The sequence below is a fragment of the Zingiber officinale genome, chromosome 2A (assembly GCF_018446385.1).
Source record: "Zingiber officinale cultivar Zhangliang chromosome 2A, Zo_v1.1, whole genome shotgun sequence".
NCBI classification, from domain to species: Eukaryota; Viridiplantae; Streptophyta; class Magnoliopsida; order Zingiberales; family Zingiberaceae; genus Zingiber; species Zingiber officinale.
The window spans coordinates 152,857,993-152,879,103 of NC_055988.1; the positions used below are offsets into that span (position 1 = coordinate 152,857,993).

The following is a 21,111-nucleotide window of genomic DNA, read 5'->3' on the forward strand; positions in this document are numbered from 1 at the left end:
CTTCCTTACAGCAGTCAACAATCTGCTAGTTGTAAGGGACCCCTGGGACTCTGGGAGCAAGTCCACCACGGTCGGAGTTCGCTTGCAACACAGCAGCATTGAGGGATATTCATATTTCCCTTGAACTTAGTGCAATCTCCTAACCTGGTAACTCTTTGGTCTATGGTCTGAGCAGTGAGCATCCAGCACACACTGTTAGTAACTTTGCTAATTTTACTTCTTATTGAAGTTTCATTCTATTTTTAGTTTATTTAGAAAACTGAATTACAAAAAGGACTAGATTGATACTAAGTACTAACCACCGATCAAGATAATGATGAAAAAAAATTGATAAACATGAAAAACACCAAATCACTTGTTTCCAAATTCCAAATTTCCAAAGAAGACTCCATATTCATAATCCAGATTCTTCACTCTTCAATGACTACAAGACTTAGACTATAACACATAATAATTAAAAGTTAAGATTTAAGAGATTACATAGCAATAACCAAAGTACCAAACATACCATGACACTAATCACTACACAGTAATTAAAAACATAAAATAAAATTGAAATGGAATGTTCAATATCTCTAATACTCTCTGAATGAAGAAACCTAAACAAATAATATAATATTTTTTAAATTTCATCAATAACATCATCCCGATCAAAATCTTCTCCTTTATCTCCTTTTTCTTCATCGATATCCTCTTCTAGAGTATTTGATTCTTGCATAGATAATGATGTTTTGATACTTGCATTGTCTTCATTATCTTTATCTGCATATAAAATACACAAAGATGAAGATAGTTAAAAAATAAAATAAAATAACAATAAACTAATATATCAACTAAGTCAAGAACATAACTAAAATAAATAAAATTATCAATAACATAACCATGTAACCAATTGGAAATGCAAATAAGAGCTTGTACTTTTTCATAAAGGGTGCAACTTCTATACTTGGTAAACACACGAGCACCACTGGAAAAAGCAAATTATGATGCAACAGTAGTTATAGGAATATGTAAAACATCACATGTCATTAGTGCAAGAGTTGGATACCGATGCTTTGGATTCTTCCAATGCTTCAAAATATCCAAATCTTGATAATATACAAATTCAAGTTTTGGCTCCTCCAAATGAAGATCCAATTGAGATTTTCCAACATTTGTAATTGTTTGGCTCTCATATGTCATCATTTCCTGCATTAATTGGAATAGTAGTGACAAAAAAAATCGAGAATACAAGAAAAAAATATTAGAGTACTTACATCAAAGATTCTTTTGTTCTTTCATTTAACTACAACACTTTGCGAAAGTGTATGTGTGGTAGAAGATTGTGGTTGTGAAGAACTTGTCTAGTTAGTATCAGAATACTGGTCAAAAAGCTTATACAATTTTGTCTTCATAAGATCCATCTTCTTTTTGCATTTAAGAGAATCACTTTCAACCTTTGAATAAAAAAACTCCAACATTGAAAGCTTTATTCGTGGGTCAAGAATAGCTCTAAATGCAAGCACCATGCTATATTGAGTCAAATACTTGTCAAACTTCTCCATCATTCTTTTACATATATAACTTATCACCTCATCTTCATTTGATAAGTTTTCCTTTAACAAAACTTCAATCTTCCAAACTTGCATAAAATACAAATTTGATGTAGGATAAGAAGAACCAGAGATCAAACTAGCAGTGTCATAAAATGGCTCAAGGAACTCACATATTTTCTCTCCTCTTTTCCACTCTTCACTTGAAGGACGATATTTATAATTCTTATCATTGAATTGAAGAGAAGCAAAAACTTTTTTATATTTGATGGCACTATCCAACATGAAATATGTTGAGTTCCAACGAGTAGACACATCTAATCGTAAGCCAATACTAGTATCAATGTTACTAACTGCTTATACACATTCTCCAAACTTTTTCATCCTAGCCTTTGAACCTTTAACATACTTAACCGACTCTCTAATTTTATTCACAGTAACTGCCGCCACTTTCAAACCTTCTTGGACAATGAGATTCAATATATGAGCAGAACAACGAACATGCAAAAATTCACTGTCACAAAATAAACTATCATGCAAAGAAGTTGCTCTTTCAAATGAACTTGCATGTTATCATTACTAGATGCAGTATCCAATGTCAAAGAGAAAACCTTTTTGTCAATCCCCCATTCCTTCAAATATTCAAATAATTTTGCAGCTAATTTAACTCCTGAGTGTGGAGGGGGCATATGAGACAAACTAAGTATTTTACTATTTAATTTCCAGTCATTATCAACAAAATGGGCAGTCAAGCAAATATAATCCTCACTAGTGCACGTCGTCCACAAATCTAAAGTTAAACAAACTCTATTCTGAACCGTAGTCAAAATACACTTAAGCTTCTCTTTTTCCTTCAAGTAGATTTGGTTAATATCGGAAACAAGAGTATTTCTAGAAATGCAAGCAACATCAGGATTTATGTATTTCATCTAAGCTCTAATACTATCATACTCAACAAAGAAAAATGATAAATCATGTATGATGATTGCACAAGCCAGTCGCTCACATGAAAACTTTTGATTTATTTTCTTAGACTGTCTTTCCATCTTGATCAAGAACCATTTGCCGTACATCATGAAACTTTAATGTCGCAAATTTTAAGATGACGCCACAACGTAGAAGTTCCATATTGTTTACCCCCACACTTATACTATTTTTTACATCGAATACATTCAGCTTTATCTATATTATCAATTCCTTTGATTTTCTTAAAATACACCCAAATATCATAAGTTTCTTTAGACCTTTTAATTGACTCATTGTCATCATGCTTAGCACTTTCCAATTCATCATCTAAAATAATAATTTACTTTTGAGAACTAGAGTCCATTTCAAAATCAATCTGAAATACAATAAATTAATTTAATTTATGATAAAATCAATCAAACAAGAACTCTAAATGTTAATAGAAAATAACCTAAATTTATTTTTTATGTTAGCCCTGTTGATTGCAGAACAAATCAATCCAAAGTCAAAACACACAATGACACAAGATATGTTGAGTATCAAAAGAGAAAACTAGTAACCTGGTATATGCATAACAAATGCTAAACATTAGGGAGTAGCCGAGTAGGGACTACGAAAGTACGAAACTAGTGGGAAATAGAATGAAATTAGGAAAGGAAGCAAAAAATCTTACCTCAAACAAAACTTGGCGGCTACCGAACTTGTGGGATTCAAGTTGGGAGATTAGCGATTGCTGAATTAGTGGATTCAAGCTTGTCGTCTATTGGAGTTGGACTGCCATCTTTTAGTTTGTTTGCACTCTGTGTCTTTGCAGGTTTCACGCGGCTACGAGGAGTCGAGGACTTGGGGACTTGGGGAGACACTAAGGTAGGCATGCGTGAGGCGGAATTTCGTTCTGCTTCACGGCCACAAGGAGACACTGGCCGACGACTGCTGATGAGGCAGGTCGCAAGCCCACAGGTGTGTGTGAGGCTATGACTCTGGGAGTGAGAGGTAGGCGAAAGATGGTGTCGATCAGTCGGTGTCACGACGAACGAAGGCGATGTCGGTGTCGCGACGAACGAAGGCGAAGCGTCAAGTGAAATTGTGAAAATAGAAATAGGGTTTTAAGTTTAAGTACTATTTATGTTTTATAATTATCGCTACAGTAGATTAATAATAAGAGAAGAGAGTTAGAAAGAGAATGTATTAATTTGGCAGTTGAGTTCTCACCGTTAATTAATATTTATCAGTCATAATATATTTAGAAATATTTATTGATATTTTTGTTAGGCTCGTGGGCCAACCCGAGCCTACCGTGGGTTGGCCCGCTCGGACCCGCGACCTGCGCGGGCTAACCCATTTAGGCCCGCCAGATGATGGGTTGATAAATTTTCAATCCAACCTATTTAAATTATTCGACGGGGTCAACGGACACAACCAAAATTGACGGCTCTACTTACTAAGTTGGTTCAATCAAACTTGAGTCTCATTTGAACAGAGTCTAATTCTCTTTGGATCATATTTGACCTATCTTGATCTTAACTAACTGATTAGCATGACTTTTGACCACACGGGATATGTGGGGACTGTAGAAAACTGTTATATCACAAGTCTCTCCTTCAAATCTAGTTGAAGGAGGCACAATCTGACTGATTGGATTATGTTGAGTTGTCGTTTCACCCACCGACGTTGATCTGTCCAGAATGTTGAGCTGAGATGTTTGCATACCAACGAGACCACTACATTAACTACAAAGACGTATGACAATGTCGGAGTTCACACAACCTCGGATTTGTGGCAATGGCACGTTGGCGCCTATCTAATCTCAACATCTGACGGTTGCATTTGAACTGTCTCAGAGGTCGATGGATCCCTTTGTAACCTATCATTGTTGTGCTTTAATGGTGGAGTGAGCTGCAGCTGTGATAGGATCTTGTGACGCCCTCTTCATCGTCCAACGATTCGAAAGGCTAATGCGACAATCCTCTGTGGTATTGCTAAAGTATATTATGTTATTTGAAAGTCATGTCGCCTCCATTCGCTCTCGCTACTTCTTGCCTTCGTCTTCTCCACTTCTCATCTATCAGTGCAATAAGTTTACCATTTCATTTTCTTCATTTGTGCCTTTCCTTTTGCTCTCATGGCTACCAGCAACCCGTTGAACCGTTGGTATGAGTCTCATCAAATTTTATTCACAAGGGATGTAGAAGCGCAACTTTGAATATCTTGTTGTATCCTAATCGATCATAAGATCAGGATTTCAATGTCAAAAAATCGATCATATGAACCGCCTCAAGAGTATATCACTTGTTGCCAAGGTCAACTAGCAAGTGGTTTAAGGTTTCCGATCCACCCCTACGTTTAAGAGCTTAACACAACTTCCGAATCTCTCTCCCTTAGCTTACCCCCAACTTTTACCATTGGATCTATACTATAGACATCTTTTTTTGATCATATCAAATTCCACTCAACTCCACCATCTTCCACTATCTTTTTTTATCCCTGAGAGACAAAGCCCCGATGTTTTTACTTCGTAGCTCGATCAAGGTGTAGTTTTCTTGGAGAGTGTCCTTCACACAAGGGGTGGAAGAGATACTTCATTTTTGTCAACCCCTTCATTCATATACCTGATCGACCTTCTGGCGCGACGACTTACCAACATAGCTGTCGTTGGGCCATTTCGAGGAGTGGACGTATTTGGATACAATCGAGATCCTAGTGGGATTGAAGTTCAATGTCAGACTATTGGTGGAGAATATAGTCTTTCTCTATCGGGTCAGGCTAAGTCACAATCTGATCAACTTAGACGACTGAGTAAGACGTTGCTTCCTTCAACTTCCCCTAACTTTCTTTATTTTTGTCGGTTAAATTATGTTTAGTGCGCCACTGATCAATATCCTCCGCAGCTTCACGCGATGCTTCAGTGTGTTTGCCTTCTCCTTCAAATGCAGCAACAAGCTCACTGCAACGATCAGCTCCTCGAGAGAGGAAGAAATCATGAACTTTAACTCCAACTGCGATATCAAAAATGAGAAATTCTAAACAAGGATTGTCAATGAATTACCAAAATACGAGTGGAATGTTAGTTATTATCTCTAATTGTTGGGCTTAATTGTAAGTTGTGCATATGAATACAAACCGAACCCATTAAAGTGATTTAACTTAGGCTTATCGAATTTCAATTGTTGAATGCAGACCTTATATGTGTAGAACCTATAGTCCCGCATTTATTATTATTTATATGATGATAATAGATGTTCAGTATATATATAGATTTATAATTCTACATCTATTATTATCTATATGATGATAATAGATGTTCAGTATATATATGAACTTATAATCTCGCATTTATTATTATCTATGGGCGGATAATATATGTCCACTATATAGAGAGTTGATCCTCACCCCTAAGCTTCTTGGAAAACCTTCTTTTTCTCTCCGTTGTATCTTCTTCCACAAGGATTATTTTTAGGCGACGCTAAAAACAAGAATGACTCTTCAATCATGTTCGTTCCTTGTCATATTTGTTCTATATGTGAGTTCTTTATGTTTTTAGAATTCAAGCGGCTTAGATTTTACCTGAACTATCTAGACTAATACCATGTTGAGATGCTTTCCGTGGATCTCCAACTTACGTAGTTACCTGTGGTTACTGAAGAATTCTTCCACCTCAATTGCATTTCGCAGAAGAGTCTTTATCTCACTCCAATACCAGTGTTGACCTTCAATCGACAAATACTCCAGCTCCGGTAGCTTCCCCACATCCACCATCGTCACATTACCTAACGAACACTTAATCATTCAACTTGAATTTGAGCTTAATGGATAGGAAAGTTGTGATTTTGGTGTTGTGGAATTCACCTTCACTGTTTGCATGGAAAGCCTCTTTAACCGGTGATTATGGCCGACTCGAATCTGCTAAAATCCTTGGATATCAAGGTCTTGAAGCCTCGGCGAGTTCAGACTTAGGGAACAATGCACTGTAAAATAGAGATCCAACTTGCATCTCTCCAATCGCTCCAGTTCAATCGAGATCGCGCCTTCCGAACAGCATCTAATCAGGATCAAGTCAGTGAGATGGGGGCAAGCACGAATCACGTCGGCCAAGTGTTCGCTGAGAACAATGCCGCCGACCATCCCCAAGCTGCGCAATCTCCTGTGGGCGGGCAAACCCCAATTGGGAGAAGAAATCAGGGAGGGTGCCAGAGCTTGAGAGACTCTAAACCTTCGTAGAGGTTGACGCAGTCGAGCCCGCCGTCGAAGAAGTCCACGCGGAGATCGAGGGAGCGGAGGGATCGGCCGCAGAGGGCGAGGCAGGGGGCGAGGCTGCGACCGGAAAAGGGGCAGTGGATGGAGAGGTCCTCAAGGGAGGAGGCGGTAGCGGAAACCATGCGTAAGATGTCGGCGTCGGCAGGGGTTCCGCCTCCTTGCAAAGCCTTGCTGAGGAAGTGGATGGAAGGGATGAAGGCGGTGGCCTCTCGCCAGCGCCGGGAGACGGGGGAGCAAGCGGCGACGTCTCTGGCGTCGCTCAGCCTGGAGAGGATCCGGCGCAGCATGTCGCCTGGAAGCGACTCCATCGTCGCCCTCTCGCCGGGAAAACGGCGACTTTTTTCTCGTCATCGTTTCCAGGGACATCGAAGAGGTAACCTGCCTTTCCTTTAATTTGATGTTTTTTTCGAATTTATTTGGTCTTTTTTATAGAATTTTAGGGTTTAGAGTAAAATTGGCTCTCTGCATCGACATTGGACGCAATCAATTTAGTTCCTCTCCCTTTACCTTACGAAGCATATTTTCGGAAGAATATAAACTATTTTTAAAAAAATATGTATTTTTTAAAAAATATATTTTTTAAAAAAAATAAAAATAAAAAATACGTAAATGATTTACGTAACCTAAATATTTCCTCTTTCTTTTCCTTCCATTAATAAATTTTCACTTATCTCATCCGAATAAAGGGTTAATTTGATATTTTTTTTCAAATTTTTTTTTGTCTTTTTAAGAATTTTACTCTCTGCATCGATCGACATGATTAATTTTAAAATATAATTAACCTTTTAAAAAAATGAAAAGATTTTTTTATTTTTTTCAAATGCCAATGCTTTAATCCAGGCCGACCCGTATCCGGCCGAACATTTAGGCGGGTCGGATCGTATTCAAACGAACGGTTCCACCACCACCTGACTCCAATTCACGTGGTCTCAATTCAATTGTATTCCTTCTCATTTTCGACCTATAGAGAATTAATTCCACCACTTATTCTTATTTATTCATCGAATAAAAACAAGAAAAAAAACAAAAATAAAAATACACCCATCAAATCATCAATTTTATTGTTTCTGCGGGACGAAATAAACCTATTCGCCTATCGTTGATCTCCTGCACTGGCCTTGCATTCATCGACGCGTCCTGCGAGTGAATTTAATAATCCTTAATTACTTTATCAAATAATGATTAAAAAAAAGTATTACTTAGTATTACTTACATCGCGAACAGCTTCGCTCAGAAGTCTTAATTGTTCGCTTGATACTGTTCTAACCTGCAAAATCACAACCACCCTTACTAATTAAACTCAGAGCCCTAAATATAAAATTAAAATAGATAAAGATTAAAATCTAATACGATCTACGTCAGTTCTCTAAATATAAAATTTATCTTATATTTTACATTAAAAAATTTTTATATTTTTTATCTTAAAAAAAAAAATTTATTTTCTAAATATTAAAATATTATTTAATTTAGAAGAGAGAAAAAATAAAAGAAATAGATTAAATAATAGAAAATAGATATTACATACGAAAGAATTTTTTTAAAAAAATAATGATATTATAAATTATATAGAAATTGATTTATTTTATAGTGAAAATGGATATTTAAATTTAATAAATTAATTTTCCTACTTACAAATTTTAAATTTTAAATAGAAAATCTGAGTAACCTTTATCAATTTTTTTTTTTTTACTAACCTCATTGATAATGGTCCAAACTACACCTTCAGTGCAGGGAGGTGTGGTTAAAGAGCCCGTGTATCTGTAGTACTGATTGCTCCCTATCTCTATCTCGCTTGGATCCACCATGCCCACCGCTTCCTCTACTTCATATCTGTCTTTGACCATATCGATGTATTTCTCCATCTGCATCAAGAAATTTACTTAAAATTTAAGAGAAATATTTTAATAGTTTTTCAGTGACCCCTGGGTGTTAGGCTAAGCACACCGTGGGCGCCTAACATGGATGCCTGAGTGCAGTCGGGTGCCCGGATCAATTCCAGACGCCCTTCATGCACTCAGCGCCCATCATAAGCAAACCGTATATATGTGAATGAAGGACCTTGGCAAGGAAGGGTTCACTGGGGCCGAGGGTGTAGAGAATGCCGACGACGGCATTGCGGTTGTCGGCGCTCTGATGAACCATGTGGAGCTCCATATCGAACCTGCGAAAAGATTGCTCAGATTTGTTGAATTCGAAGAGTTTGGAGATGAAGGGAGGGGGATCGACGCACCTGCGTCCGTTGATGGTGTGCTCCGTCGGCAAGTGCCAGTGCAGCTGCTTCAGAGCGTAGTCGATTCCGTCGATCTGCACACCTCCAACGTTGCCTTCGAACCGGAGCTGCCAGATTGAAAAATTCAGGATCAAAATCGCATCTTTCTCTTTTTGGGGTGAACAAAATCGATTTTTTTTTTTCATGGATCACTGACCATGATGTCGTGGCCGCGGTTTTTGAGCACTGTAGTGACAGGGCGGTAGGAACTGCGGAGGAAGCCCAGGAGGGGCAGAACCTCGACGCGATCGTCAGAGAGGTCCACCGGCGACTGCATCCGGCCTTGGCCGCAGGCCGCCCACTCCTTGTGGATGCGCCCCCAGTTCTCCGGCCCCAACTCACTCCCTTTCTCGTAGCCGAACTCCATGTTGTCTGCTGCAATCAAGCTTTTGATCATAAATCCATATCAAGTTCAAATTTTTAAGCAGTGAAGTTTGCTCACGTACCGACTTGTTGAGAGATTGCGATGTGAGATTGCAGAAGGAGGACGAACAGGACAAGGAAAGCACAGAGGGTCGTGAGTCTGATGTTGTGATCCGCCATTGATGACCGATTTTTTTGCTCAAGAACGAAGAAGAAGACGCATAAATATATAGATAGATCAGCGGGAATGAAGAGAGAAAGTGAATCAAAAAAAGTAGCAAGCTAAGCAAGGGATCCGAGATTACTGTCTTTCTTTTTGCACATGATTTATTTCTATATTTTTTTTTATGGGATGCGTAGATTTCTTGCTTGCACAGCGAGTGCAGTAAGAATATTTACTTACATATAAAACTGCTGGATGAGTTGTTCTTGCGCTGGGAAAGACAACCATTACATGCACATTTTTTTTTTTTTGTCCTTTTTTTTATACATTAAATTTTAATTATTTATTTCCTATAATTACGAATGCTATTACGGGAAGATATTGTAATTAATGTTTGATCCCGTCCGGGAGTTGAGTCGGATGAAGACGGATTTTGATGTACTGGAAGTTGACGGAAAGTCATCGCGACGTCTGATCTACCTGTCACCCCTCGGAAAGGTTCGCACGGGCGGATGACGAAGAAATTGTTGGTTAGTCTTAGGAAAATCGTACCGGTTCCACTGTACAAAAATTTTGTACAAGTGTCGAACCTTTCCTTAAATAACCTATTGTGTTCTTTAGAAGTCAAATTAGGAATTGCAGACGGAACTTAACATCATTGATTCCAAATTTAACTTATCTGTTCTTGATGGTTTAGATTTTGATTGCAGCGGAACTTAACATTATTGATCCAAATCCACCTATGTTATTAATTCCATTAAATATTAATTTCCAAAATTAGCTTCCATGACTGCATAGGCACATGGCCTTCTTTAAATAACTTTAGGTTAACCAAAAAGAACAATCGAATCACAAATTCGAAAAATAAAACAAAAGAAACACAAATTCGAAACAAATACGAAAACTCTAGAATCATATGTCTCTTGTGTTTGGTATTTCCAAAAATAACTATACAAAAAAAAAAACTAGTATGATGCGGAAAATAATTACTAGTTATACCTTTCTTTATAAGCAAAAATAACCTCTTGATTTTCTACCGTATTCCTCTTCTAATCTCAGACGTTGTGTGGGCAACGATCTTCTGAGATGAGAATCCACCTAAGCCACCTTCTTCTCCAAGCAAGATTCGGCCATCACAATTCTCCAAGAGAAATAGAGGTCCGGCCACCACCACCAAGCTCCAAGGGATGCTAGAAACAAAACTCTCCTTCTTCTCCTAGCTAGAACCGGCCATCAACAAGAGCTCCAAGAGAAGATGAAACCGGCCACTAAAGAAGAAGAGAAGAGGAGAGGGAAAACCTCTAAGGCTGGCCACACCAAGGAGAAAAAGAGGGAGAGAAAAAATAAAATAGAGTTAACACCCATGAGCACCTCTCCCCCCTCTTTTATAATCCTTGGTCTTGGCAAATAAAGAAAATTTAAATAAAAACTTCCTTATTACTTTGCCATAAGAAGAAAATTTTAATTAATTAAAATTAAAATCCTTTTTACAATTGTAATGGCCGACCACTTTAATCCCCAAAACAAGGAGAGTTTTAATTAACACAAGAATTAAAACTTCCTAATTTGTTTCCTGAAATTTATAAAAAATTTCTCCAATAATTTTTCTCTTCATGGTGGATTATAAAAAGGAATTTTTATAAATTAAAATATTTCTTTTAAACATGTGGATAATTTTCAAAAAGAAAAGTTATCTCTAAAAATTAAAATCTCCTTTCAATCTACAAATAAGGAAATATATCAAATCTTTTCTTAATCTTTTATAGAAACTTATAAAAGAAATATTTAATTTTTAAAATCTCTTTTAAATCATGAACATGGTTAAAAAAAAAAGAAGTAAAGTTTCTTAAAATTAAAATCCACCTTTCAATCTACAAATAAGGAAAGATTTCAAATCTTTTCTTAATCTTTTGTAGAAAGCTATAAAAGGAAAGATTTAAATTTTAAACTCTCTTTTAAAACCATGATATCTACATTAAGAAAAGATTAAAAATAAAATCCCTTTTAATGTGATGTGGCCGGCCACACCAAGCTTGGGTTCAAGCTAGGGTCGGCCACACCAACTCAACTCACCCTATTTACTTGGCCGACCCAAGCTTGGGTTCCAAGCTTGCTTGGTCGGCCCCAATAGGATGAGTATAAAGGTGGGTAAGAAGTGGGTATGTGGCGGGTATAAATCTCTATATACAAGAGGCTAGGATAGAGACCGAGAGGAGGAATTGGTTTTGGTCTCCCGATGAAATTAAGCTTCTCGTGTTCGCCCCGAACACACAACTTAATTTCATCAATAATAATTCATACCACTAAAGAATTATTATTGAACTACCGCACCAATCCCAAATTACATTTTGGGCTCCTTCTTTTTATGTGTTAATCTCCCTATGTTTAAGATGTCGAATGTCTACTAATTAAATGAGTTACTGACAACTCACTTAATTAATATCATAGTCCAAGAGTAGTACCACTCAACCTCATTGTTATGTTGGACTAAGTCCACCTACAAGGTTTAACATGACAGTCCTTATAAGTGTTGGGATCTTAGATGGCTAGAGGGGGGGTGAATAGCCTCTTTAAAAACTTAAGCAGAGAGTTCTACACAGAAACTAGTTAGCACAGCGGAATAAGCAAACTAAAACAAAACGAAAACCAGCACACAAACACTGATACACAGATTTACGAGGTTCGGGGATAACTTGCCCCTACTCCTCGGCATGTCCGTAAGGTGGACGACTCCTTGATCTTCGGTAGATCGCACCCCGGAAGAATTCCGGCTAAAGATCCTCCTTCTAGGTGGAGTAACCTTCCCACAAAGTCTCAAGAAATATCTAAGTTAAAGCACGAGACTTACAGAAGCTCGGTGGCAAAGGAGAATAAAAATGCTTACAACCACGCGAGGATCAGTAGCAGAACAGAGATCGCAGTTCACTCGAGAGCTCAAGAACTTCGCACAATAGCATAGACTTTTCTTTCAAGCTTTCTTGTTGTTGTTATGTTCTCTCCTCTCGCTGTTTTCTATTGCTTCTCAAACCTGATCTCTGCTGTCACCGATCTGGTCCAAAACTGCGCAAATCCTCTTCCTCCTTACCGGTTCTCCGAACTCACACCAATGATATCACAGTCATCACTGGCGTCTGAGCTCGAACCAATCTCCAGGAGTCAAGCGGATCGCAGATCACGAAGATCCGTTGATGCCCGAATGCACCATGAAACCAGAAAAGACCATTTGTCGCATTCCTCTTATGAACTTAATTTGAAATTAGGCTTGGAATGATACTGTTAACCTGCAAACTAAAAGCTAACAAACAGAGGATTATATCACATAAATGAATGAGGTATATCAAGCGTGAAGGAATCACCGATACAAATCGAGTGTGTGGATCGGTCACCGGATCGATCACAGCTGGACCGATCGGCAACTCCACGATCGGTGCGAGGTTATTCGATCGATCCGCAGGACCGATCAGATTGAGTGTGGATCGGTCCACGCACCGATCCACCCTTTTCTCTTCTGCGATCCTTCTCGATCGGTCTCCGGCCGATCAGTTACCTCGATGTGCTCAGCAGTGTTTTCGATCGGTCTGCACGATCAGATTTCACTCAGTGTGCTACTGAGTGTCATCTGATCGGTCATCAGACCGATCCATGGAACTCAGTTTCACTGGATCGGTCTGCCGACCGATCCACTGATTCATGTGTCACTGGATCGGTCTACCGACCGATCCAATGTGCCATGGAATGTCCACTTAGGACCCTCTCTGACCTAATCCGGAGAACGAGCTACCGTGCCCTCTCCGAGTCCATCAGGTCCAGAGAACGAGCTACCGAGCCCTCTCTGACTTCGCATGCCAAGTTTCCTTCTTGGACTTTTCAACACCAGATGTCCGATCACCCTTGATCCATCTGGATTTTCCCTTGCCTGGCTTCACTCACCAGGACTTGCACCTAGCTTCACTCACTAGGATTTCCAATCTGCCTGGCTTCACTCACCAGGACTTTCCAACTGCCTAACATCCCAGCTAGGACTTTCTCAATCAGGTCAACCAAGTCAACCTAGATTAGTAATCAATCTGAGTTAAATATCTGATACAAACTTAAATCAGTGTTAACATCAAAACAACATCCAGGTCAGACTGTATCAACAATCTCCCCCTTTTTGTTGTTTGACAACACGATTTATGTTTAGATCAGAAATGCTCATATACCCATAATTTTTAGGGAAATCAGGATCCTCCCCCTAAGACGGATACACCACCAAGTCACCGACGGGAATCAAGATCCTTCCCGTTATCCTCTCCCCCTAAAATCAAGCTTTCATACATTTCTAAACTTAGGTATCCTCTCCCCCTTTGTCAAACACCGAAAAGGTGCGAATAAGGTAAGATAACTTAAAGAACTCCCCCTTAACCCGTACTGTCTGTTTCTTAAAGCACTTAGAATTCCCTCTAAGTGTATTATAAGACAGTAATAAGAAAATAAAGGACAAACAAGACATGCAAGTGAACAGCATATTAATAACGGATAGAAAATGAAACATAATAAAGAGCAAGCAAATATAAAACTGAGTAGCATAAATACATGAGTAGCATCAGAAGTGCAAACAATCAGGTCAGACATAAAGACTAACAAATAACATCCAAAATACATACAGTTAACAAACAAACTGTATCAATCAATATCCTCACACTGAGGAACATCACCATCATCGGCAGGAGGGGTGAAATCATGAGGCGGCACGCTGGAGGATGGATAGCCTGGGTAAGACTGCGGAGGCGGGTAGCGTGCCATCCATCCGAGTAGCAACTGCTGTGTCACCACCTGATGACTGCGCATATCATCGAAAGGCTGGTCAATATGCCCGCGCAGGTCATCATAGCGCTGGTCTATCCGAATACGCAAGTCATCCAGCTCAGCAGATATCATCTCATCATGCCGATCAAAACGGCTCTCCAGCTCGGCGATCTGCCAGCGCAGATCAGGATCGTCCTCTCCATCGTCAGCAGCAACTGTCGTGGAGATCCCCGTGGTAACTCACCCAGTGCTCTCCCATCCTTCCACCGAACATCCCCATTTTGCCCTATGATGCCGGACTTGGAAAATGTCCGTTTCCCAAGTCGGCAATCCTGCTGACCATTTTGACTATTCTACCCTTAGAGACATCAACCTGAAGGGTCTCGAGCCAATCAGTAATTATATGCCCATAAGGCATATAAATAGTGGAGCCGCTAGGCTTAGAATATGATATGATCGAGGAGTAGATGCTCGACATGATTTCAAAATCGAGACGTCGACGCAAACCATAAAGCATATGACAATGATATGATCGGATCTCAGATAATGGTTTAGATGTGATAGGTAGAAGGCAGTTCATGACAATCTTAAAAAGAATGTAGTCTTGAGGAGATAATCTCAAGGCTGCAAAAGTAGGAAAGTCAACATCTAGCTCATCTAGTCCATCCGGTCTAGGTTGCCTGAAGAAGTACTCATAAATATCGTCAGGTGATACATCAAGTGGAGGAGGTAGTGACTCTGGTAAATCAGGATACAAGGGAAAAGGATCTCCTGAACACATACGGCAACCTAGATACCAAAAGAATTCTCTGATGGAGAAATCGATACTTCTTTTAGCGACTCGAGTGTTATAAACACCATCATGGTTTTGATGAAGGATGTTATAGAATTCAGATATTAGGTCAAGATTGATGTCCCTTTCTAGGTAGACTACTGAATCAAGCTTATAATAGGCTAGGGTTTCGGATACAGAGGGACAAAATTCATCCATCCACTTTCGATCCACAGATCGACATGGAAGCAGCTTGAATGTCCTCTGTTGAAATGCTTGCTCAAACTGGCGGTTTGGGAATCTACTGGAACTAGCTGGTTGGGGTCGAGAGGTGCATGGGAATTTCATCATCATTGGGGACTTAGAAGAACCCTCACCGGCTGCTTTCTTCCTAAATAGATAAAGATTTGGACACGGTCAGGGCAAATGGGAGTCCACGGGAGCCACACAGAGAGAACCGAGACAGCACACATAGAGAAACTGTGAAAAGAAGCTAAAATGCTAAGAATGAACAAATCTCGGGAAGAAGGAGAGTTACCTGGGCGCCATTTGAGGTTTTCGGAGAGGATGAAGAGAAGAGTCGGGACTGAAGAGGGGTTCGGCTAGGGTTTCGGCGTGAAATGAGAGAGTGAGGGATGGGGAGAAGTTAAAAGAGGGTCAGAAGATCAGAAGATCGGACGGCTATCCGATTAGGAGAAATCCTGACCGATCAGGGAACGTCCTGATCGGTCAGGGCATTCCCGGATCGGTCGTTGAGACCGATCAGGGAGCCTCGCGTGCCATATCCTCCTGATCGATCGTGGAGACCGATCAGGGAGCCTCCTGATCGGTCCCTGGACCGATCAGAGGTCGATCAGTACTGAGCATACGCCCCTGATCGGTCGTAGAGACCGATCAGATATCATCCTGATCGGTCCCTGGACCGATCAGTGTCTGATTGTCAGCGATTTCAGCCTCTGAAATTCTTATCAAAAGCTCTGAAATTTTGGTTTAACAGCTTCCAAGTTCAGAACCTAGGATCCGGAGAGCCCATAGAACAGATTCAGTGATACCAATGAATATTTTCTAATGATGAGCTCTAATGGTTTGGAATTATTAGGGCTCGAACCTTTTTCAGACACATCATAACAGATGTGCTGAATAAGTTTACTTTGTTTGCTTGTTTGGTGAAACTATGATTTATAGTGAAACAAGTACCCAGGCTATCGGTTCAAAATATCTCCTTGTTATGAGTAGTTCCAAGTTTGTCAAAATATTATTATTTTTTTTATTGTACCAACTTGTCCTAAATTCAAACAGGAAGGTATCAAGCAAAGGTATCAATCAACACAACAAGGTTAGAGAATTCCTAGACATAGGTCCAACCAAGATTCCTTGGTTGGAATATATGAGTAAGATCGAGGAACCAATTACACATGAATTGTGTAAAGGTCTTCCCCATACTCAATCTATATCTCTTCAACCTAATTATTCAAGGGATGCATGATACATTTTGAATAATTTGGTTGATCCTAGCATCTCACCCCATTTCTAGCAAACAAAAATATTTTGTTAAACCTTATAGTTTGTGTGAGATGTTCCCAAGTTGCCCAAAATCATTCCCAATTTTAATTTGTCCTTATTGATCATTATGAAGTCTTAAGGACCTAAGGAGCCAAACACATTCCCAACTCCCTCCTTAAATGACTAAATTCATTCTCCGGAAGGGGTTTGGTGAAAATATCAGCTATATTTGACTTTGACTCAACATATGTGAGTGCAATGTCTCCCCTAGCTACGTGATCTCTTATGAAGTGATGACGCACTTCAATGTGTTTGGTCCTCGAATGATGGACTGGATTTTTAGTTAAGTTGATCGTGCTAATATTGTCACATAGCACTTGTACACCCTTATAAGAAAGTCCATAATCCTCTAGGGTATGTATCATTCACAACAACTGTGATACACTCTCTCCCATGGCAATATATTCGACCTCGGTCGTGGAGAGAGCAACACAATGTTGCTTCCGACTCGACCAACTAACTAAAGATGAACCTAAAAATTGGCAGCCCCCACTAGTACTTTTCCGATCCAATTTGCACCCAGCATAATCGGAGTCGGTATAACCTATCAAGTCAAAAGACTCAGTACGTGGGTACCAAAGACCTACTCTAATTGTGCCTTTAAGGTATCTCAGAATTCTCTTAACGGCAATTAAATGAGATTCCTTGGCACAGACTTGATATCTAGCGCACATGCCCACAGCAAAAAGTATGTCTGGTCGACTAGCTGTGAGATATAGAAGACTACCAATCATGCTTCTATATTGCGTTAGATCAATTGGTTTTCCACTCTCATCATTGTCAAGGCGAGTGTTTGTAGCCATTGGAGTGGACACTTCCTTAGAGTCACTCATATTGAATTTTCTAAGCATCTCTTGAGTGTATTTTGTCTGATGGACATAAATTCCATCTCGAGTTTGTTTGATTTCAAGTCCGAGGAAGAATGTCAACTCTCCTACTAGACTCATCTCAAACTCACTTTCCATGTGAGAAATGAATTCATTCAAATAGCCCTTGTTATTTGAGCCACAAATTATGTCATTGACATACACTTGGGCTACAAAAATATTTTCACCATCTCTACGCAGAAATAGTGTTGGGTCTATTTGGCCTCTTACAAAGCCCTTTTCTAATAGGTAAGTTGACAACCTTTCGTACCATGCTCGAGGTGCTTGTTTAAGCTCATAAAGAGCTTTCTTGAGCTTGTATACGTGGTTTGGAGCTTCGGTACTCACAAACCCCGGTGGTTGCTCAACATAGACCTCTTCTTTGATGAGACCGTTTAAGAAAGCCGATTTAACGTCCATTTGATAGAGCTTGAAACCTCTATGTGCAGCAAAAGCTAGCATCAAACGAATGGACTCTAATCGGGCCACGGGAGCATAGGTCTCATCATAATCGAGACCTTCGACTTGACTATAGCCCTTGGCTACAAGTCTTGCCTTGTTCCTTACAACTTCTCCCTTTTGATTTAACTTATTTTTGAAGACCCATTTAGTTCCAATAATGGTGGTCTTCTTAGGTCTAGGAACTAAATCCCACACTTGGCTCCTTTCAAATTGACCTAACTCATCTTGCATAGCTAAGATCCAATCAGGATCGTGTAATGCCTCATCAACTATTTTTGGTTCAATCTCTGAAATCAATGCGACTTCATTAGACTCATTTCTAAAGAATGACCTAGTCCTAACCCCTTGTTGGATGTCTCCCACAATTTGATCTTGGGGATGACTAGTGGCTAACCTAGACTGCCTTGGTGTTGGCGGTGTCTCATGAGTGGTCTCACTCGGCACAGGCAAGGACTCAATATCAGGCAAAGGATCAGATTGAGTTCTTTGTTGCCTTTGCTCATCAACATCTGAGTCAACTTCGACTCGTTCTTCATTTTGATCATTCAAACTTAGATTTCTAAGTTCAAATTGAATTTCTCCTACATCCCTTGGTTGATCATTTAAGTTAGGGATTTCTTCAAAAGCTACATCAGAGGACTCTTCAATCAATTTAGTCCTATTGTTGTAGACTCAATAGGCTTTGCTGGTAAGAGAGTACCGACCAGTATCCCTTGATCAGCCTTAGCCGTGAACTTCCCAAGATGATCCTTGGTGTTCAAGATAAACACCTTACAACCAAACACCCTAAGATGTTTAATTGTAGGTGGTTTCCCAAACCAAAGTTCATGGGGAGTCTTTCCTAAAAACCTATGTATTAAAACTCGATTTTGCACATAGCAAGCTATATTCACAGCTTCAGCCCATAAGTAGCTCGGTAGTGAGTACTCATTGAGCATGCTTCGTGCAGCCTCTTGTAGGACTCGGTTCTTTCTCTCCACAACCCCATTTTGTTGTGGGGTCCTTGGAGTAGAGAACTCATGCCTATATCCCTTTTCTTGACAAAACTCTAAAAACCTATGATTTTGAAATTCCCCACCATGATCACTTCTAATGGTTTTAATTGTTGTCGATTTTTCATTTTCAGTTCTTCTACAAAAAGAGATAAAAATATCTATAGTTTGGTCCTTTTGTTTCAAGAAGAAAGTCCATGTGTATCTAGTAAAATCATCAACGATTACCAAGCAATATCTACTTCCATTCAATGATATTACACTACTGCAATCAAATAGGTTCATGTGCAATAAATCTAAAGCAGTAGATGTACTTACAGTGCTTTTACCTTTATGAACACCTTTTGTTTGCTTACCCTTTTGACATGCATCACATAGTTTGGTCTTGTGGTACTTGATGCTGGGTAAGTCTCGTACTAATCCTTGGTTGGCCAACTTCCGGATGTTCTTCATGTTTACATGTGCCAACCTTCTATGCCATAGCCAAGACTCTTCTTCTTGCGACATGAAACACTTAATCAAAGCATTAGTAGCACTTTTAAACGATACTTGATAAATATTATCAACCCTTGTGCCTACTAGTACCGTGTCAAGTGTGTCAATGTGTTTAACCAAACATTGACTTGAATGAAATTCAATTGTGTAACCCGTATCACACAATTGACTGACACTTAGGAGATTAAAAGTCATCCCCTTGACTAGAAAGACATTCTTGATATGGAAACATTCGGATATATGAATGTCTCCAACTCCTACAACCTTAAGGCTACCATTATTACCAAAAGACACATTACCTCTACTTTTGTTTTGAATGGTTGTAAACAGTGATTTGTCCCCGGTCATGTGCTTGGAGCATCCACTATCAACAAACCAAGTTGATAGATGCTCCCCCTCGACCAATGCCTACAAGACACGGAAGATAGAGGTTTTAGGTACCCAAATCTTGGGACATAATGCTTCTACAACGAAAGACCTAGGAACCCATGCCTTGGTCATACCTCTCCTAGTTCCATGAGCCCTAGAAACATGTGATCTACTAGTTTGAGTTCTAGACATTAGAGAAATGAAACTCGACTCCTTGGGTTGATACCCTAGCCCGGCCTTGTTGTAGACTGCCCTTTGGGCATTTAGAATCATATCTAGAGTCTTAGAGCTAGTTGAGAACTTCTCAAGCATTTTCTTGAGTTTCTTAACCTCACCCTTTAAAGTCTTGTTCTCATCCTCAAGGACTTCTAGATGTAGGTCATCGACCTCATCTTCCCTAAGGGTCCTTAAGGTTTTTACTTCTTCTTTTAACAATTTATTTTCTGTTTTTGACTTTTTAAGCAATGTAGATAAGTGAGTGATAGTCTTATAACACTTTTCTATATGAGAAGAGGTTACCTCTTCATCATCCGATGATGATGAAGCCGCGGTTGAAGCTTCGCTCGAATCTCCCTCACTTCCGGAGTCCGAAACCTCCCTTGCCATGAGTGCTAAATGTCGTGTGCTCTTTTCCATCTTCTATTCTTCCTCCGATGAGCTTGATGAGGACTCATCCCAAGTGGCCTTGAGAGTCTTCTTCTTCTTGACTCTTTCCTCCTTCTTTTTGGCTCGTTCCTCCTTCCTCTTTAATTTCGGACACTCGCTCCGAATGTGTCCTTTCTTGCTACACTCATAACATATAACATTAGATTTATCAAAATTTTGATCATTAGTTTTACCTTTTCCTTTGTATCTTCGGCTTCTTCTCATAATCCTTCTTACGAAGTTCGCCATCTCACTTGATGATGATCCACTTTCATCATCGGATTTGGAGGAAGAGGTGGATGAGGAAATCTCCTTTTCCTTCTTCTTTTCCTTCTTCCTTCTTCCCTCCTTGCTCTTTGGTCCTGCAAATAAAGCAATACCCTTCTCTTTTTGACCTTTGTTAGCAAGCTCATGAAGTTCCATCTCACAGAAAAATTCATCTAGTTTAACAATGGAAAGATCCTTGGATACCTTATAGGCATCTACCATAGATGACCACAAGGCATTCCTAGGAAAAGATTTAAGAGCGTACCTTACTAGATCGCGATTCTCCACTTGTTCGTCCACAGAGTGTAGACCGTTGATGATCTCCTTGAATCTCCCATGAAGTTC

General features: G+C 39.6%; 2 protein-coding genes across 9 annotated transcripts; both read right to left on the reverse strand.

Annotated features, from left to right (window-relative positions):
- Positions 1–433: 433 nt before the first annotated feature.
- On the reverse strand, positions 434–7,161 carry LOC122042777 (F-box protein At1g10780-like). 8 transcript variants are annotated; one of them, XR_006129356.1, is made up of 5 exons: positions 6,345–7,145; positions 6,127–6,265; positions 1,049–1,188; positions 919–967; positions 434–762 (listed from the first exon to the last, which is right to left on the reverse strand). XR_006129356.1 is itself a non-coding variant. In XM_042603080.1 (2 exons), exon 1 carries the CDS (start codon positions 7,058–7,060, stop codon positions 6,674–6,676), a length of 387 nt encoding a protein of 128 aa, XP_042459014.1. In that variant the 5' UTR covers positions 7,061–7,161; the 3' UTR covers positions 5,501–6,265; positions 6,345–6,673. The 8 variants fall into 8 exon arrangements, 1 of the variants encoding a protein (XP_042459014.1); XR_006129353.1 differs by lacking the exon at positions 919–967; XR_006129352.1 differs by having other exon boundaries at positions 919–1,188.
- Positions 7,162–7,796: 635 nt separating this feature from the next.
- LOC122044139 (alpha carbonic anhydrase 7-like) lies at positions 7,797–9,564 on the reverse strand. The gene is made up of 7 exons (XM_042604675.1): positions 9,468–9,564; positions 9,179–9,396; positions 8,983–9,089; positions 8,811–8,913; positions 8,447–8,614; positions 7,966–8,019; positions 7,797–7,889 (listed from the first exon to the last, which is right to left on the reverse strand). Exons 1-7 carry the CDS (start codon positions 9,562–9,564, stop codon positions 7,797–7,799), a joined length of 840 nt encoding a protein of 279 aa, XP_042460609.1.
- Between the last annotated feature and the right edge of the window lie 11,547 nt (positions 9,565–21,111).